At 40.9% G+C, this 18,022-nt stretch overlaps 1 protein-coding gene and 1 long non-coding RNA gene across 2 annotated transcripts; both read right to left on the bottom strand.

The window, feature by feature from the left end:
• Positions 1–4,735: 4,735 nt before the first annotated feature.
• On the bottom strand, positions 4,736–6,274 carry LOC147946743 (putative F-box/FBD/LRR-repeat protein At1g22000). Its single transcript, XM_087495400.1, has 3 exons — positions 5,290–6,274; positions 5,077–5,207; positions 4,736–4,999 (listed from the first exon to the last, which is right to left on the bottom strand). Exons 1-3 carry the CDS (start codon positions 6,272–6,274, stop codon positions 4,736–4,738), a joined length of 1,380 nt encoding a protein of 459 aa, XP_087351526.1.
• A 7,002-nt stretch (positions 6,275–13,276) lies between these two features.
• On the bottom strand, positions 13,277–14,225 carry LOC104776596 (uncharacterized). Its single transcript, XR_766138.2, has 2 exons — positions 13,839–14,225; positions 13,277–13,527 (listed from the first exon to the last, which is right to left on the bottom strand). It is a non-coding gene; the product is annotated as an uncharacterized LOC104776596 (long non-coding RNA).
• Between the last annotated feature and the right edge of the window lie 3,797 nt (positions 14,226–18,022).

Here is an 18,022-nt window from a genome sequence, read left to right on the forward strand (position 1 = left end):
ACTCTCAACCCTTTCTCTAATGAAGTGATAGTGCCTATGTATATGTTTGCTCCTCCCGTGGAAAGCAGGAGTCTTGGTGAGAGCAATCGCCGATTAATTATCAGTCCGGATAGTAACTTTCTCTTCTGCAACTCCGGTGATCTCTACCATCAAGTCTTGTAACCAAACAGCTTGTTTTGCTGCTTCAGTACCAGCCATGAACTCGGCTTCACAGGAGGATAAAGTCACTACATCTTGTTTCTGTGAACACCATGTGATAGGACCATCTCCAAGATAAAAAATATGTCCCGAGGTGCTCCTACCATCATCTTCATCAACGTTATGGCTACTGTCGCTGTACCCAATTAGACGAGGCATCTTCATTCTCCCATAGGATAATCCAAGGGTAATAGTTCCTTTTAGATATCTAAGACACTGTTTCATTGCTGCTCCATGCGACTCCCTAGGACTCTGCATATAACGACTAAGAATTCCAACACAATAGGACAAATCTGGTCTGGTATGCAACAGATACCGTAAACAACCAACTTTATTCCTATAAGCAGTTGCATCTATCTCCTTCTCCTTTTCTGCTTTCGACAACTTTAGCTCTGGTTCCATCGGAATAAGCACCGAGTTGCACTTTGACATTCCTGTATCCTCTAATATCCTCTGAGCATAACGAGCTTGGCTCAATGTGATACCACCTTGATGTTGATTCACCTCCATACCAAGGTAGTAAGTCAGTCTTCCAAGATCACTCATTTCAAATTTAGAAGACATCTCCTCCTTAACTTTGTTTATACCTACCAAGCTTGTTCCTGTAATAAACAGATCATCAACATAAACTCCAATAATTAGAAGATCAGTACCGATGCTTATCCGATAGATAGAGGGTTCCTTCGAGCACTTTATGAACCGCAAATCCTGTAGAATGTGATTCAACTTGTTATTCCAAGCTCTAGGCGCCTGTCTCAAACCATACAAAGCTTTGTTTAGCTTATACACCTTCCCTTCATTGCCTTTTTGTTCAAATCCCTCAGGTTGAGAAACATACACAATCTCCTTAAGTTCTCCATGGAGAAAGGCTGTTTTTACATCTAGATGATGAATCTCCCATCCATGAGAAGCTGCAAGATCAATCAGTAATCTTATTGTTTCAATCCTAGCAACAGGTGCAAAAACCTCCTCAAAATCAACACCATACTTCTGCACATATCCTTTTGCTACAAGTCGAGCTTTGTACTTGTTGATACTCCCATCTGAATTTCTCTTCAGCTTAAATACCCACTTTAAGCCAATTGGCTTTGCTCCAACGGGCAAATCAGTAAGATCCCATGTTCTAAGCTTCTTAATTGATTCTATCTCATCTTCGCAGGCTCGTATCCACTCCTTATACTCCTTGGCTTCATAAAATTTCTTGGTTCATTATTAATACACATCAACAAGAACTCACCTTCTTCTTTTGCAAGTAAGACATAGTCCTCCAAATATTTTGGTTTAACACTTGGTCGTGTTGACCTTCGCAGTTCAGGTTCTAACAAGGTTGCACAAGGTTCTACAAATATTGTTGCAGTATCGTGTTCATCATTCTCTGTTTTACCTTCTCTGTTCTCAAATCTTTCATCAATCTCGACTTCGCATCGAGATTCTTCATCAAGATCTTGAGATTTACTTCTTTCTTCATACTCTATAAGGTTGTGATTGCCAAAATCACCAAAACTGATCCTAAAACTCTCATCATCCTCCTCTGTTGTTGACTTGTTACTCCAGTTCCATCCTTTTGATTCGTCAAACACTACATCTCGACTTACTATAATTTTGTTTGACTGAGGATCCAACAGCCGATATGCCTTAGAACCAGGTTCGGTTCCTAAGTGAACAAGCATCCTTGTACGATCATCAAGTTTTCTAAGATTTGGTTTCTCCACCTTGGCATAGCCAATACAACCAAAGATCCTAATGTCCTCCACTGTAGGTCTCTTATCCCGGAATAGTTCATATGGTGTCAAATCCTTCAAAGCTCGTGTTACTACTCTATTTAGCAAATAGGTAGAGTGTCTTAGTGCTTCCCCCCAGAGATGGTTAGGCATATTCATATGCTTTAAGATGCTTCTTGTCATCTCCATCAAGGTTCGGTTACGTCTCTCTACCACTCCATTCTGTTGTGGAGTGTAAGGTGCAGTCAAATGTCTCTTAATGCCTGCACTTTCACAAAAGGAGTTAAACTCATTAGATACAAACTCTCCTCCCCTATCTGTCCTAAAATTATGTATTTTCTCTGTAACTTCCTTTTCAATCATACTTTTAAATTTCTGAAACTTATGAAACGCTTCTCCCTTCTCTTTTAGTAACATTGTCCACATGTAGCGAGAGTAGTCGTCAATAATCACAAAAATGTATCTATTCCCAGCTGGTGTACATGGAGTAATAGGACCACAAAGGTCTCCATGTAGGAGTTCCAGCCTTTTCTTAGCTCGAAAGGTAGACGCTTGAGGAAACATACGTCTTGTTTCTTCCCAAGTAGACATGATCTACAAATTTCCTTTACAGGAGAGAGTTTTGGAGCTCCTAGAACCAGTTCTTTCCCTAGCATCGAAGTTAATGTTGCATAATTGATGTGTCCTAACCTTGCATGCCACACACTTGGCTCACTTACATCCGCAAGATATGAACAAGCACTATCTTGTAGTCCCATCTGAACTTTGTACAATCGGTTTTTAGACTTTTCTGTTTTCACAAGTAGGTTTCCTTCTCGATCACGCATAGTCAAGTAATTTCCCCTTAACCGAATGTCACAACCTGCTTCAGTAGCCTGTCCAAGGCTTATGATATTGCTTTTAAGATCAGGAATGAAATAGACATCAGTCATAACTCGTGGTTTTCCATTCTGATCAATAAAGGCAGTTGTTCCTTTTCCTTCGATATTGATCCTAGAATCATCCCCAAAATGAACTTTTCCTGTTATAGTTCTGTCAAGCTTGTTAAAGTACCTTCTATCTCCAGTCATATGGTTACTCGCACCATTATCAAGGTACCATATGTTATCAATTCCTGAAGTGATCTCAAACTTACTTGGTATAACATCCTTTTCGTTTAGGTAAACCACTTCATGCATCAAGAGCTCGTCTGCTTCCTCTATGTCTTTGCTAGCAGTTTCCTTGGTGATATTCTCTTCCGTTTCTAGTAGCTTAAGTAATCGGTCTGGACATTCTGCAGCAAAGTGACTGTTTTGGTCACAATGAAAACATGTAATTTGCGACATGTTTCTATCACCATAGCGACCTCTTCCTCGTCCTCTGTAAAACGACCTTCCTCCTCGACCTCTTCCTCTGAAACCTCCGAATTCGCCATTGTACTCTCGATATTGTTGACTCATCTGCGACTCTGTATACATCAATTTACCCTGGTCCTCTTGCGTATCCTCCTCCTCACAGATACGTTCATAAGCTTTCAGTCGGCCAACAATATCTTCAAAGCTGATGGTGTTCAGGTCAAGAACCTGTTCTAGGGAAGCAACTATGTGAATAAATTTTTTCCGAGGAAGACTATGAAGGAATTTCTTGACAATCTTTGATTCCTCTATATTAACTCCTAGGGCGGCTGATTTTGACGAAATAGTAGCTAGCTTTCCAGAAAAATCATCAATATTCTCAGTTTCCTTCATCTTTAGTCTCTCAAACTCGGCCATCAACGTTTGTAGTCTGGCTTCTCGAACTCTCTCAGCTCCTATGTGTCTAGACCGTATTGCTTCCCACACTTTCTTTGCAGTATCAAGTTCTCCAACTTGTAGTGTTAAGCTTTCGGGTATTGATTGAAATAATAAGGCCACAGCTATGTCGTTATGTTCAGAATTGGCCTCGTTGGTCTCTGTTTCAATGGCGTCCCAAACTTTGTGTACCCTGAGAGCAATTCTCATCTTCATTGCCCAAACAGTGTAGTTTGTTGACGTTAGCATTGGACAAACAATAGAAGGTGATCCTCCTTCTTTAGGTCGTGGTGTGGCTACTGTAATCTCACTCATGATTTTAGCTCTGATACCAAATATAGAATCAAGAGATAGTTTAAGAACTCAAATAAAGAATAACTCTCTTTATTATTACCAAAGAAAATATCTCAAAACTTTGGTCTCCCTCAAACTCTCAATCTCTCAATCTCATAAAACCACATAAGTTGTGTCACACCTCAACACCTCTTTATATAAGACTTTGCTAATCCTAATCTTATTAGGAATCACACACATATTAGATATCTCCTAATACACTTGATCCTTATCTCCTAAACAAACCCAATCACACACATATTAGCTTATCCCAACAAGACTTGAGTCACTTGACTATGTACACACAAATCACATATGTATCTCTCGTAGTCTATACAGTATTTACGAAAACCCAAGTTTTCAAGATAAAAAAGGAACAAAAAAAAAGGCCCCATTTTTGTTAACAATGAGCGCTCATTCTGTAACCTTAATTAGTCTCGGACTATGGACTAAGCAACAACAGGTCTTTGTGCCACCATATCCAGTAGTGTTACCATCACCGATTCACCATGAATTAAACAAGTCGTATAGAAAAGTCTTCTTCTTTTTTTTTTTTTTTTAGTTTTAGGAGAATTTTGAGGATATTGTAAATAAATAAATAAAAAGTAACAATGAGAATAACTGTGAGTTGTCACATGAGAAACAATGCTACACTATTGATATATAGATGATTAGTACGTAAGAAGAAGTCATTCCGTTAAACCTCCATTTCATTTAAGTGGGGAACACAAGCCGAGATGATGTTGAAATCCTAGGCATAGATTCCAATTCTTTTTGTGTATCTTTAGGATTACAGGTTACTATGAAGGAGATCTCTACTCTGTTTAGACACTTTGAGTTAGCAAGAATGTATGTCACTAGTTGCCTCTCATCTCCTCTTCCTCCATAGCCTCTCCAGAAAAAGATCTCTAGATGAGATGACAAGCATTCGGGAATAGAACTCGGCTGATTCCAGGATGGTGGAAGACCTTCGATGCACTGATATCAATACATATACTTTAATTCTATGTCATGTAAACTAGATTCGCTTGTCTTACGGGGAGCAGGGTACTTACCGTTTCGATAGTAAGCGATTTTAGTTTAGGAGAATTTTGAAGCAAAGACATAAGTGGTTCCAACCAATCTACTGAGTTATCTGGATAAAAGTTAATCTCAGTGAGCCGGGAGAACTTGATGGCGTTACAGCATGCAACTTGTGATAGAGAAACAAAATATTAGTTGACGACGCAACAGGGAACAAATTAATGAGAGGGTCGGCGGATATATAATCGCTACCATTGTTTCGGTCAAAAGCAAGTCTAGATGTATGAGAAAAGAAAGAGTTTGCAGAAACTTGTCATCGGGGTTATGAACATCGCTGAAAGATGCAACCTCAAGGCAAGGCATATTATATAGCAAGAGATATTCTTCCCAAGCATGGTTGAGGGACAACTTTTTTAATGCGGGGGAGTCTATTACCAACGATCGAAGAATGAGATAATCATCATCCACTGCTTGATCCTCCTCTACCTCATCAACGTGAAAATCATTCTTCCGCCAATTAGTCGTATAGAATAATGTTTCTAAGGAAGAAACTTTCACCGTAAAGTCTGTCAAGTTGTCATCCTCATGTCGACTCACCGACAGCCACTTGAGAACAGGGGAACTTGATAAAAGCCTAACAAGAGATTCGTCGTCTTTATACACCACGTCGTGAAGTCTCAAATATAAGAGAGATGGTAGGAACGCCGGAGAGGAAACATCCACTAGAATCTCGTTGGATAGAGCTAAATCAACGAGCGTGTCGCATGTGTAAAGGCACTTAGGAAAGCTTGTGGGCTGTGCGGTCCAGAGGAGCTTTAAATCTAACACTTCCAAACCTCTATTAACTGCGTTCTCAACCAACTTTACAACATTTACATCAACAGGAACATGTGGACCGACTTCGACATCGACAAACAAACTATATAGTTTCGGTGCCTTATGGAGTTGCAATGAATTTTCAGTAAACCACCCAACGCTCTCGCTGCCATCGTCTTTGAACTCGAGCCTAGGCAGCATCGTCCAGACATAACGCCATCGTTTAGACAATATTGAAGTGGCGACTGCATCTTTTGTCTTGACGTAGTACAAGATCCGCAAGAGCAAATCGTCCGGCAAATCACAGATCCTAGTTTCGATTCTCTGACAACCTTCGGTTTCTATAACAGTTGATAGATGCTTATCGTTGCGGATAATATCCCACAAAAAAGACCAACAACTTAAGAAACCCATAGATGTGGTGGGATTTTACAACTACGTACCTAAACGCCAATGGAACGAACTTCTTTCTCGTCGCTGGCTGTGTGACACACAGAAAACCCTAATTTAATTTAGGCAAAACAAAAGTAAGCCTTTAATACACGGTAGTAAATTAAAGTTGCCTAATTTTTATAAGTAAACTGCAATATGCCATACAACCATTGGATCACCGGCCCGTTAAAAAATCTTCCTTCAAATACAACCATTGCCTTCACCGAGGATGCATTAAAAATTTGTATGGACCAAAAAATATAAAAGGTGGCATTGGAGTTAGAGAGCAAATACATTTAAGATTTTATTTCCACTACCTAAAACGCCAATGGAACAGAGAAAACCTTAATATATTTCACACAAACGTAATCTATTTGAAGCCTACAATTGATACTAAGATCATCTCCAATGCCATTTTTAATGTTATAATTGAAAAAAAAAAAGCAAAATCAAAAATTTAAAAATTTATGAAGGTGTCTATTATATAACATAGTACAATGGTAGACCAACTAATGAAGTTCTAAAAACTAAATTTTACAAAATTTGTGAATTTTTTTTTTTGAACGACCAAATACTTTCATTTCACTAATTGGGCTCATTACAACATAATAGGGCCTTTTTTACCAGAGTATCAGCATCGGTATTTCGATCTCTTGGAATAAAATTAAAAGAACATAGAACAAAGGAGGTCGAGAGATTCAGGATATCAAGAAGAATCCCGTGAACCTCCTTGGATCGGATCTTCGAGTTTAGGGCTTTAACTAGCGTCTGCGAGTCTGAAGCTACATAGAGATGGGTGAAACCCGATTCAAGGGCAACTCTAACTGCCGTGAGAGTTGCTACTGCTTCGGCCATCAGGGGGGATTCAACACAGTCGGAGGATGAGGATCCATAGCGCAACGTTGTTCCGGATCGATCTTTGAAAATCCAGCCGAAACCCACATTTTTGTTCGCTGTCCACGCCGCATCCGTGTGACATCGTATCGTAGAGGGGGGGGGGGAGCGGAGATTGTAGATCGATCAAGCTTGGCCTCTTGGTTTGAACTTGATCTGTGTCTGCTGCCATTCTTTAGCTCTGGTGATTGCTAGCGAAAGGATCTCCTCTGCTTGGATTTGCTCTTTGCGAAAGATGAGGCGGTTGCGGGCTGACCAGATAGACCATAGGATCCACGGGAAGAGAGGGCCATTACCAAGTCCGGATGGTGGGAGGTTAGTAATACGGGATCCTACAGCGATGCCCGATTTGACATTACGGATTAGCTCAGGGCGGATGGGTTCTTTTAATGGGGCGGAGGACCAAATCTTGGATACAAATGGGCATTGGAAGAAAAGGTGGAGGACAATTTCTGATTTACCACAGTGAGAGCAATTAGCCTCTTCTCTGATCTGTCGGTAGATGAGGTTTTCACCAACCGATAATGCGTTCTGGGCTGCTTTCCAAAGAAGAAGTCTTACTTTGGGGGAGCAGTTAGTGGACCAAATGCTAGTTTTCCAATCAAAAGGGTTAGGTGGGTTTATCTGGGGCATATCAGTACTTACTGCAGTCGTCGCCTCGGTTCCAGTTTGATCCTTTAGCAGCAAATCTTCATAGTATCCCGACTTGGTGGAGTAATGGCCATCATTCGAAGGTAACCATCCCCATCTATCTGAACCATGAAGTCCACTTGGTCTTAGCTTGATGATGTCGTCCTCATATTGGGGGAGGATCTGACGGATAAGTTCTCTATTCCAGGTTGTCGAGTTTGGTAACATGAGTTCCGAAACATTAAGGTTCTGGGTGGCTTCAGTAGGCGGACCAAAGGGTGCAATAGGTCGGGAGAGGGATAACCATGGTGTTCTCCATACTTGTGTGGAAGCTCCACTCCCTAATAGTCGTCCCAGGTGAGGTTTGAGTAAATCTCTGCCAATACATATGCTTTGCCAACCATGGAAAGCCGAGGAGGGGGGGGGGGGGCACAGTCTGTAAAGGAGGAGTTCCTGCAGTACTTTCCAAGTAGAACTTTCGCCAGCAAGCAATGTGGGTTTAACAAGATTCTCCAACTTATCTTTGCCAGTAACACGTCATTGAAGGTTTGGATGTCCCTGAACCCCAAACCTCCATCTTTGAAAGATTTTGCCAATTTCTTCCATGCAAGCCAACACATTTTTTTTTTCCATCGTTTGAGTCCCATCAGAAACGAGTAAGTGCAGACTGGATACGTTTACACAAGGAGTTGGGAAGCTTGAAGCATGAAATTGTGTAAGAAGGTATAGCCGCCATGACAGATTTGAGGAGAGTAAGTCTGCCAGCAGAGGAGAGGAAGCGGGTTGACCAGCTCAAGGCCCGTTGTTTAATCCTATGGACAATTTCACTGAAAATATCTTTTTTCTTTCTTCCAAACAGCTCCGGTAGTCCCAGGTATTTACCTTGTCCTCCCTCTTTTGAAATGCCCAAAATTCTCTTGGCTTCCACTTTTACTTCATTACACGTCTTTGCGGAAAAGGTGATGGAGGACTTTGTTTGATTTATTTGCTGACCAGATAATTCCTCATATTTGTGCAGGATGTTCTTCAGGGTCCTGCAATTCTGTCTGTCTGAGCGACAGAAGAACATTGTGTCATCCGTAAATAGCAGGTGGTTTATGCGTGGGCTTTGTTTTGACACTCGCAGCCCAACGAGTCGTCCCTGAGCTTGAGCATTGTGACAGAGTCCAAAGAGGATGTAGGGAGATAGCGGGTCACCTTGGCGGATACCCTGGTGTGGATTCACCAGTCCTTTAGCTTGGCCATTGATAAGGTATGCATACGAAACCGTAGTTATGCATTGCATAATCCAGGTAGTCCATTGGTGATGGAAACCTAATCTGTCAAGAACAGCTTTGATAAAGTCCCACTCTAATCGATCATAAGCCTTGCTCATGTTTGTCTTGACAGCCATAAAATATCTTAAAATAGCCTCTGATGTCTTTAAATAGTGTAGAGCTTCATGTGTAATGAGGACGTTATCTGATACAGCTCGATTGGGAACAAAAGCTGACTGGTTTTCTGATATACAGCTTGCTAGGATTGGCTGGAGGCAGGGAGATAGGAGCTTCGCAATAATCTTGTAGTAGACAGAGCAAAGGGCAATGGGTCGATAATCCGAGACTTTGGTAGGGCTGAGGATCTTTGGGATGAGCCTAACATGTGTGTGGTTTATGTTCCGAGGGAGGGAGCCAGATACAAAGAAAGCTTGGACTTCTGCAATCACCTTATCAGCCATTGTCTCCCAGTTACTTTGAAAGAAGCAGGTTGTAAAACCATCAGACCCCGGTGCTTTGTCTGGGTGAATAGAGAAGCAAGCTTGCTTGATCTCTTCAGCCGAAGGCATTTTGATCAACTGGTCATTCATCTCCGGTGTAACTCGTGGGGTCATGGCTTCATGCACAGTGGAGAGGCTATTCCCGTTTTTGGAGGTAAAGATATCTTGGAAATAGTTTGATATAGCAGATACTATCTCTCTTTCTTCGTAAACTAGGACACCATGTTGCTTCTCAATCACTGATATGTTGTTTATGGTCCTTCCTCCTTTTGTTGCAGCGTGGAAGTACCCGGTGTTCCTATCTCCCAAAGCTAGCCATAATTGGCGGCTACGTTGTTTACAGAATTCTTCCTCCTTTTGGTATGCCTGGAGTAAGAGGTGATTAAGGGAGTCGATCTCAGCTTGTCTACAGGTAGAATCACTCATTGCTTCCTCTAGTTGCTCTCTTAGGTCTAGGATAAGGGCTTGACTGTTAGCATGATGTTGTTTTGACCAGGTTATTATAGCAAGGCGGCAGAGATCGAGCCTTTTGTATACTTTTGCATTTGGGAAAGCATTCCAGGCTTCAGCTATCAGAGTTTTGACCTCCTCATTACTTTTTAGTCGTCTGTCATAACGAAACAAACCTCTTCTTTTCTTTTTAACAGGATCAAAGGAGGTTACCACCGGTCTATGGTCTGAGCCTTCAAACTTGAGATACTCACATCTACCTGACGGGTAAGCTAAAGTCCAGGAGCTATTTGCCATATCCCTATCAAGACGACATTTGACATAATGCGTGTGTCGTTTTCCTCTCCATGATAGGCAGTTTCCCGAGTGTTTTAGGTCATAGAGATCACAACTCGACATAAAGGATCTAAATTCAGAAAAGGAGTCTTCTGAGCGTGTAGGTCCCCCCGACTTCTCATCCATATGTAAGATATCATTAAAATCTCCCATGAGTAGCCATGGCTCCTCCCTCTCCATTGCTTGAGCACTTAAAGCATTCCAAATCTCTGCCGTTTTAGTTCTATCCGGTTCTCCGTATACAAAGGTAGTCAGGAAAACTTTTCCTTGTGCTTTGATTTTGGCATTAATGAAATTCGGGCAGTAATCAAGTATCTCCACCTCCAGGTTGTTTTTCCATAGGAGTGCTAAACCACCAGAAGCTGGAGATAGAGGGGGAACTAAGAAGCTTTTTGGAAACTCCAAACCTTGTAACTTGTTCAGGACAACATCAATAGGGTTTTTTGTTTCCATTAGGAAGATAAAATTAGGGCATATTTTCTTTGAAATTTCCTTTATCCTCTGAACTGTCATGGGGTTCCCCAGCCCACAACAGTTCCAACTAACCATTCTTAAGGAAGAGAGGTGGTGAATTCTGAAAATCCACTCCCTTCCTCTTTCTTGAGGCAGGTATCAGGTTGATGGCTGGTGAGCCCGTAGAGGAGGCTTTCCTGTTGGTGCCAATGGGATCAGATGGTTCCTTTATAGAGATAGTGACTGGAGGAGATGCTGATTTGTTTGGTTCTGCTAGAGCTACCTTTGGTTAGTGTAGGGGCACCTTTCCCCGATTTTCCCTTCTTTGGAGAGCTTTTAGTAAGGTTGCGCTTTTGTGACTTAGCTCCTCGTAAAGTTAAGCTTTGTCTGCTTCCGGTTTTGTGTAGTGGGGGTCGTCCTATACCTCTTTTAGTGGTTTGCACCACATCAATGGTCGTAGACGAAGGTTCCTCAGTCCCTCCTTGTGGTTGATTGGTGATAACATCTTGAGCAGGTGGGGCCTCCGGGTTAGGAGCAGATGCGTTCATGATTGCAGAGGTAAGAATTCCATATGAAGTATCCTCCATCAGATTTCTTGTTTCTCCTTGAATAACTCGCATCTTACGAGCCACACTCTCTGTAGGATCAGCACACGCTGTATACTGGATAGTAACCTCCATCAAATCCTCCATGATTTGGTCTCTAGTTGGTATAGTAGCAGGTGCATTTATTTCCAAGGTAGTCGTTAGGTTCTGTCTGTTCTCAGGCAGGTTTACCGGAGGGAGAGGTTGAGAGGTAACATCCTTCCTTTGGTGACGTTCAAGTGGTGGCCTACGGGTGTGGGAGGAAAAACTGGTGTTATTTTGGTGTGGTAGGGACGAGTGGGATCTTTCTCTCCACTGTAAGTTTCTTGGTTGTAGGGTAGCGGGGGTTCGGTCCCTGGTGAGAGATTCGTGGTATCGTGCTTTGTCTGTAGAGCTCATGTGGGGGTCCCTAGACTTGGTGTGGTTTCCATGTGGAGGTCGGTGGTTTCTACGGTGTCCTTCTCCATAGCTACGGTAAGACTCCAACTCCATATGCTTATGGGTTCTCTTTTGATTGGCAGGGCTTCTTTGCGAGTTTATGCTCCTTGCAGGGCTGTGGGGTCGCAGTCTTGGAGCCATAAAGTTATCTTCAGGGGTGTAATAGTTCCTCACCGTTCCATGGGAGATAGGGTTCGATGAGGCTTGGGCCGGGTGAGGTTTGTCTTGATGTTCCTCTGATATCTTCAGCCTAGGGCAGGTCTTTAAATCATAAGTGATTCGGAGGCAATGTTTGCAGTAATTTTTCAGGTTTTTGTACTCCAAATAAACTAGCATCTCTGACCCCGTTGAGAACTCCACCACTGTTTCCATGAGTTGGGGTTGTAGTCCATCAAGCATGACTCTGATGTTTGCTGCATCTGGGGAGATATCCATCTCCAATATCTCTCCTAGTTCCTCACCTTTTGTTTGGAGCATTGCGGGTTGCCAGAAGTGATTAGGGAGACCCTGTATTTCCACCCAGAACGGAATCTTTGAGGGGAAAGAGTCTGAGATCACGGGCTCCCACCGTTGCAAGATAACCATCCACTGATCAAAATGGTATGGCCTTTCTTCTAAGACTTTGAGTAGATCTTCCTCATAGTCAAAGCGCAGTTGAAAGACACCGCGACCAAGGTCAGATCCTCGAGCTTTTCCTTTCAGGTTCCAGCGGTTCTCTAGAAAAGGCAAGAGAGCCCAGATCCGTTGTCCTGCAGGGTTTGTTAGGCGGCCAATAAGGGTAAGAGAGTTCTCTTCAATCAGAGCAGAGCAGAGCAGTCAAGGTCGGGTGCTTTAATACGTTTTCTTGGTGGTGGGGAATAGCTTTGAGCTAACCCCTTACCTTTCTGATATGCAGGGATCCTGGGGGTCATGGTTCCGAATCTGAGAGACTGGAAGCAGACAGCGGAGAGGGACGTTTGAGAGGGTTTGTATCCGTGTTCGTGTAGATAGCTGGAAGAGGAGGTTCAAAGCTTTGGACTTGGATTGTCTTAAAAAGATTTCGGTTTCTTGCTTCACCGGAGTTAATGCGAGGAGATGGAAGCAGTAAATGCAGCTTAGGTGAACAAAAACAGGGTTAAAAATTTAACCAGATCGCCAAATCTCATTTGAAATTTGAAAATTCTGTTATGGACCAGCGGTTAAAGGCAGAGGTAGTGTTTCATTGGTGGAAACATGGTGGTTGAGATCTGGTTAAAGGGATTCCTCAAACTTCTCGTGGAGTGTGCCTGAGAGAGAAAAGGGGCGATGTCTTTGTGTCTTTGTATGATAGCAGATAAGTTACTTGACATAGACTTCTACCTAATCTGGTATAATTAATAGGAGAGTTTTGTGGACAACCCATAGTAAATTTCTCATTTTTGAATAATAGAAAACGAGATTCATTGGGAGAATTCGTAAGAAATATTCAAAAAGAGCTATGATGTCAATGAAAAGTTTGTTTTTTTTGGAGTTTGTTCAAGAATCAAAACAGCAGAAAGGCATGCAGTTTATTTTTGGATTTTGTTCAAGAAATCGAAACAGCAGAAAGACATGCTAAGATCAAAAGACATGGTGAAGGATGAGAATGATCTTGGTCATTGGGTCATCATGTTATACCATGTCAAAAGATGTCCTGCTACTTCTCCATCTTCAATATACTTGACTCCTGTATACTCCTGATTATTGTTAAAAACAATTGGACAGTCATGTCTCAGTTTCAGGATTAGACAAGTACACACACAATTACTTCATCTTCTTGTATTCAAACACTATTTCCAAAACCTGTAAAAGGTTTAATTGTTGTTTATGAAGTTCAAGTTCAATGTTTTACTCTAACTAAACAATTTCCTCTACATGATAAAGAACAACCTCAGATTTCTAGAAACATAGCCCTAATCCATCTAAACCTAAGCCAATCATGAACCCATGATTCATTTAATTATTTCCAAAGAAGCAAAGATAGAAACAGAGAAAACAGAGACAGAACCTGTCTCTTCTACATCAACAGATAAAGTAGCACCGACCACTCCCACAAAGAATCCAGTCCAAAGCTTTATGAAACTTGCATTCTATCACCTATAGTGAGACGATTATGAGTAGCCAGCCAAACAACAAAGGAGAATTTGGGAATTGCATTTGAGAACTCTCCATCAACGCCTCTGATCTATAAAGCTACATCAATCTCAGTTGATTGAACTCTCCCTCAGTATCTATCCAGCTCAACTTCAATTTTGTTTAGAATCTCAAACCTCTGCTACCGTAGATGTAGACTTGGTTCCCAAGTCTGACTAGAAGAAATCTCAAAGATGTAAACCTCAGAAGCACCTTATTTCCTCAACGGCGTTCCAGATCCACTTCTCAAGTGAGTCAACAACGATCCTTATATTTTCATTTATTATCTTATTTCTGATGAATTTATTTTACAATCCCCAATTTTCCGCCTACCTTGATTTATTATTTTCATTTGTTTGCATCATCCAATTTGGAATGCTCTCGATCTGACATGTCTCTTGAAAAGAGTAACATGAAACTCATAAAGCGCCAACCAAGATCCATAATAGGAAAACCAAAATCAGAATGAGGAAGTTTTTTTTTTTTAATGGCCCATCATAGTACAATGACGTACGCTAATATTATTGGCTTTATGCCCCTTGGTTTGATCTGACTAGATGTTTGAAAGAATCTTATTTGCCTTGACCTTTTTTTGGTAAAGACTGATGTTTGTATTGTACGTACATTAATTTAACTCAATTAGGATGCAGTAATTTGCATTGAAGATCTTCTTCCAAACGCAATTACTGCCTTGACTGAGAGATTTATGTCCGTTTAGACTGTTTGTACTGGGGATTGCACAACACTAAATAAACAAGATTTACGGGAAAAGAATGAAGCTAGTTCTTTATTAACGATGAAAGGGTGAGGTCGTCACTAACATGAATCAAGATTGAGCTCGTCAGTTCACAGGAGAACTAACAAGTTAATAATGACGAGCTCAGAAGCTAAAAAGGATTATACAAAAGACAACAACAGTTTTTGATGCAAAGTATTGCTCTTTAGGTATTGCCCGGAAGTCAGGATCCTCTTCTCAATAAATGTATGATGCTATTTATAGGTGAGTGTGGAGTTAGGGCACTCTAGGGTTTCTGCGCGAAATCTCGAGATTGTCCTCCAAGATTGGCCCATTTCTTGTTATCTCTAGTGAGTCTTTGTTAAGCCGAATTGGTAGATGGAGCACAACCCATATCCAATATGGACCAATTAGTGATAAGGCTGGAATTGGAATTAGAACAAATGGGTAAATTCTAACTACTGACCTATGACCACATTTTCACTAATTTAATTTGCTATGGACCTCGACCCCAGTTTAATACTATTTGGTGTGACTTTTGGAAATCGATTTTCGTCACTTAAGCCACAATTGCATAACTGTTTGATTGATTTTTTTTATTTATGATGTTGGCCTTTATATTTAATTCTATAAGATATTAAAAAAAAACATTTACATGAAAAATGATAAATAATATTGGATAATAATATTCATATTCTATTCAATAATAATTTGAACTTATTGCAAATTCTTTTCAATAATAATATTTTAAATTTCAGGATAAACAACATATAAACATGAACATGTATTTGCGTCCATTCAGGACATGAAACTTAAATCGTATATAAGACTAATTTACTGATAGATAGCAAACAAGTATCTTATTTAAAAATTTAGAATCTGCAAATTTAAAGTCATAAAACTGAAATAAATTAAATAAAATTAATATTATGGGGTTAGAGCTAGCTCTCTGAATGGTACTTTTCCTAAGTAAAAAATGTGGTTTCTACTTTAAATGTGATTTAATATCTTATTCTCCGTTTTGTGGAGAAATTTTGATTTGGGTTTCCCTTGATAAAATCCAGAGCATATATATATATAATTTGTACAGTGAACCCTTTGAAAGAACACACTAATGTTAGAGAACATAATCTCTTACATAAGTTTTTAACCACCACGACATGTGTGCCTACTTTGTGCATGAAATTTATTTTAAAATTTTAACTTCATTGCCATCGATAATGCCAGCCCGGTTTACTACGGTTATCATTCTATAGAGAATGAAAAAATGATTTTTTTTTTTGTAAAAACAGCAAACAAAAACCTTTCAAGAACTTTTTTAACACAGATATCCTCTTCTTGTTTTTTGTACTTTATCAAAAACCTATCAAGAAAAAAACTCAAGAACCCAGTAAACGAATACTACTAAAGAATCGGAGAAACATCTAGAAAACAAAAACTTTATCAAAACCTAAAGTTGGAAGCAGGCAAGCAGCTATACGCATTCCCACTCCATATATACAATAAATAGACAAAGTAAGGTTAGCATACTCTCCCTCCCACACTATTATTTCACTTTTTGAGTTTCAAATTTCAAATTCAAATTTCTCAGAAATGCTTACTAACGAGAGAGTAAGTATATTCTTCATCTTTCTCTCTTCATCTTTGGCAATGAATGGCGACCTATACAAGTGCGGATTTCAAGTATTTTGTACCGCTTATTTTGGAGTAACCACACTTGTCCGCAGTTGAACCGTACCGCACTAACAAATTGTTTGTCCTGCACTACTAAATCCGCAGTTACCATTCGGACCCTTTATCTCTTCATCTTTATCTGTTGAATTTGTGTTTTAGAATTTGATGAATCTAAAACTTGTTTTGAGATTTCGTTTTTGATTTATTATAGCTGTTTATTTCGCCATAGACATAAAATTTGGGATTTTAGTTGAATCTAAAACTTCTTTTGAGATTTGATGCTCCTTAGCGACGTAGTATCTTCTTAGGCCTAAGACCGTATGCCATAATATAAAGAAGTCCAATATTCGTCTCTCAGGTTGCCATCCTACATCTCGCCCACGGATCGTCATCCAAAGTCGATATACCAACCATACACTCAAGCCAAAAAGTCTCAGAATATGGCAGTACTAGGAGAACTAAAGTCCCCCAAGAGTCGCGAGCAAACAACTCTGAACACGTCTGAGTCTTATCCCTAACCAGTTTTCCTTCCCGTGGCTCGCGTAAAACATCACAATATCCTAACAACCACATATTCCCTCACTGGAATACCTCATGACCACACAAGGATCATATACATGCCACAAGGGCCGCCACAAAGGCCAAACAAATGTCCTAAACAAGACCGCCACCAAAGTCAAATAAATGTCCTCAACAAGACCGTCACGAAGACCACTTGTCCCGAAGGACCGTCACGAAGACAACTTGTCCCGAAAGACCGTCACAAAGACCACTCATCCCAAAGGATTGCCTCAACAGGCCACACGTCCCGAAGGACCGTCATGAAAACCACACATCCAAAAGGACCGCCTAAACAGGCACCTTGGCTAAACAGCCCGCCACAAAGGCCACACAATGGCTAAACAGCCTTCCACAAAGGCCACACAATATCTCGAAAGACCGCCACCCACAGGCACAATGACTCAAAAATCCGCCACGAATGCCACACAAGCCCATTCAAGGCTCATAACCACTATAAATGGACAAATTCTAACTCACATAAAACTTTCTATTTTTACAACTTTCCACTTTTGGAAACTTTCCTATTTTAGAAACTTCTATTTCTAGAAACTTTTCCCTTTAACCACAGTTCATGAAAATTTCGTCCACCAAATACTACCTCATCTTGTTACGTAGTCGCACAATCAACTACCCCTAAGCGACCAAGTAAACAAGAGAGATGGGCTGGAATACTCCATCCCCGCTCCAACCACAGACTACAACTGGGACCAGGCTAGACAAGCTCAAGTCGCAGCCTACTTCTCAAACAACTTCTTGAACCTTGCCTTCATCCTCACTTCTGGCTCCCAATTCTTCTCATCAAAACCATCACAGTCCCAAAGGACTCTCATCAAAGGAACCTTCTTCTTCCGAAGTTTCTTGATCCTCCTCTCGAGAACCCTCACTGTTCTCGCCTCCAAAGTCATATTAGGCTGAAGATCCTCTAGAATCTTAGCCAACAACTGATCATCCTCACAGAGAAACTTTCACAACATAGACACATGGAAAACCTTGTGGGACACACACATAACCTCAGGAAACTCCAGCTTGTATGCCACCGGTCCCACCCGCTCCAACACTCTGAACGGACCCATATACCTCGGACTCAA

Source organism: Camelina sativa, chromosome 3, assembly GCF_030686135.1.
Source record: "Camelina sativa cultivar CO46 ecotype springtype chromosome 3, ASM3068613v1".
NCBI classification, from domain to species: Eukaryota; Viridiplantae; Streptophyta; class Magnoliopsida; order Brassicales; family Brassicaceae; genus Camelina; species Camelina sativa.

What these genes read in the sequence shown, in the direction of transcription:
- LOC147946743 (XM_087495400.1), bottom strand. Translation starts at nt 6,274, where the DNA reads ATGGGTTTCTTAAGTTGTTGGTCTTTTTTGTGGGATATTATCCGCAAC. An exon ending in GACCGAAACAATGGTAGCGA is followed by an intron (nt 5,208 to 5,289) that starts TTATATATCCGC and finishes CACAAGTTGCAT; the next exon opens with GCTGTAACGCCATCAAGTTC. An exon ending in AATCGCTTACTATCGAAACG is followed by an intron (nt 5,000 to 5,076) that starts GTAAGTACCCTG and finishes TATTGATATCAG; the next exon opens with TGCATCGAAGGTCTTCCACC.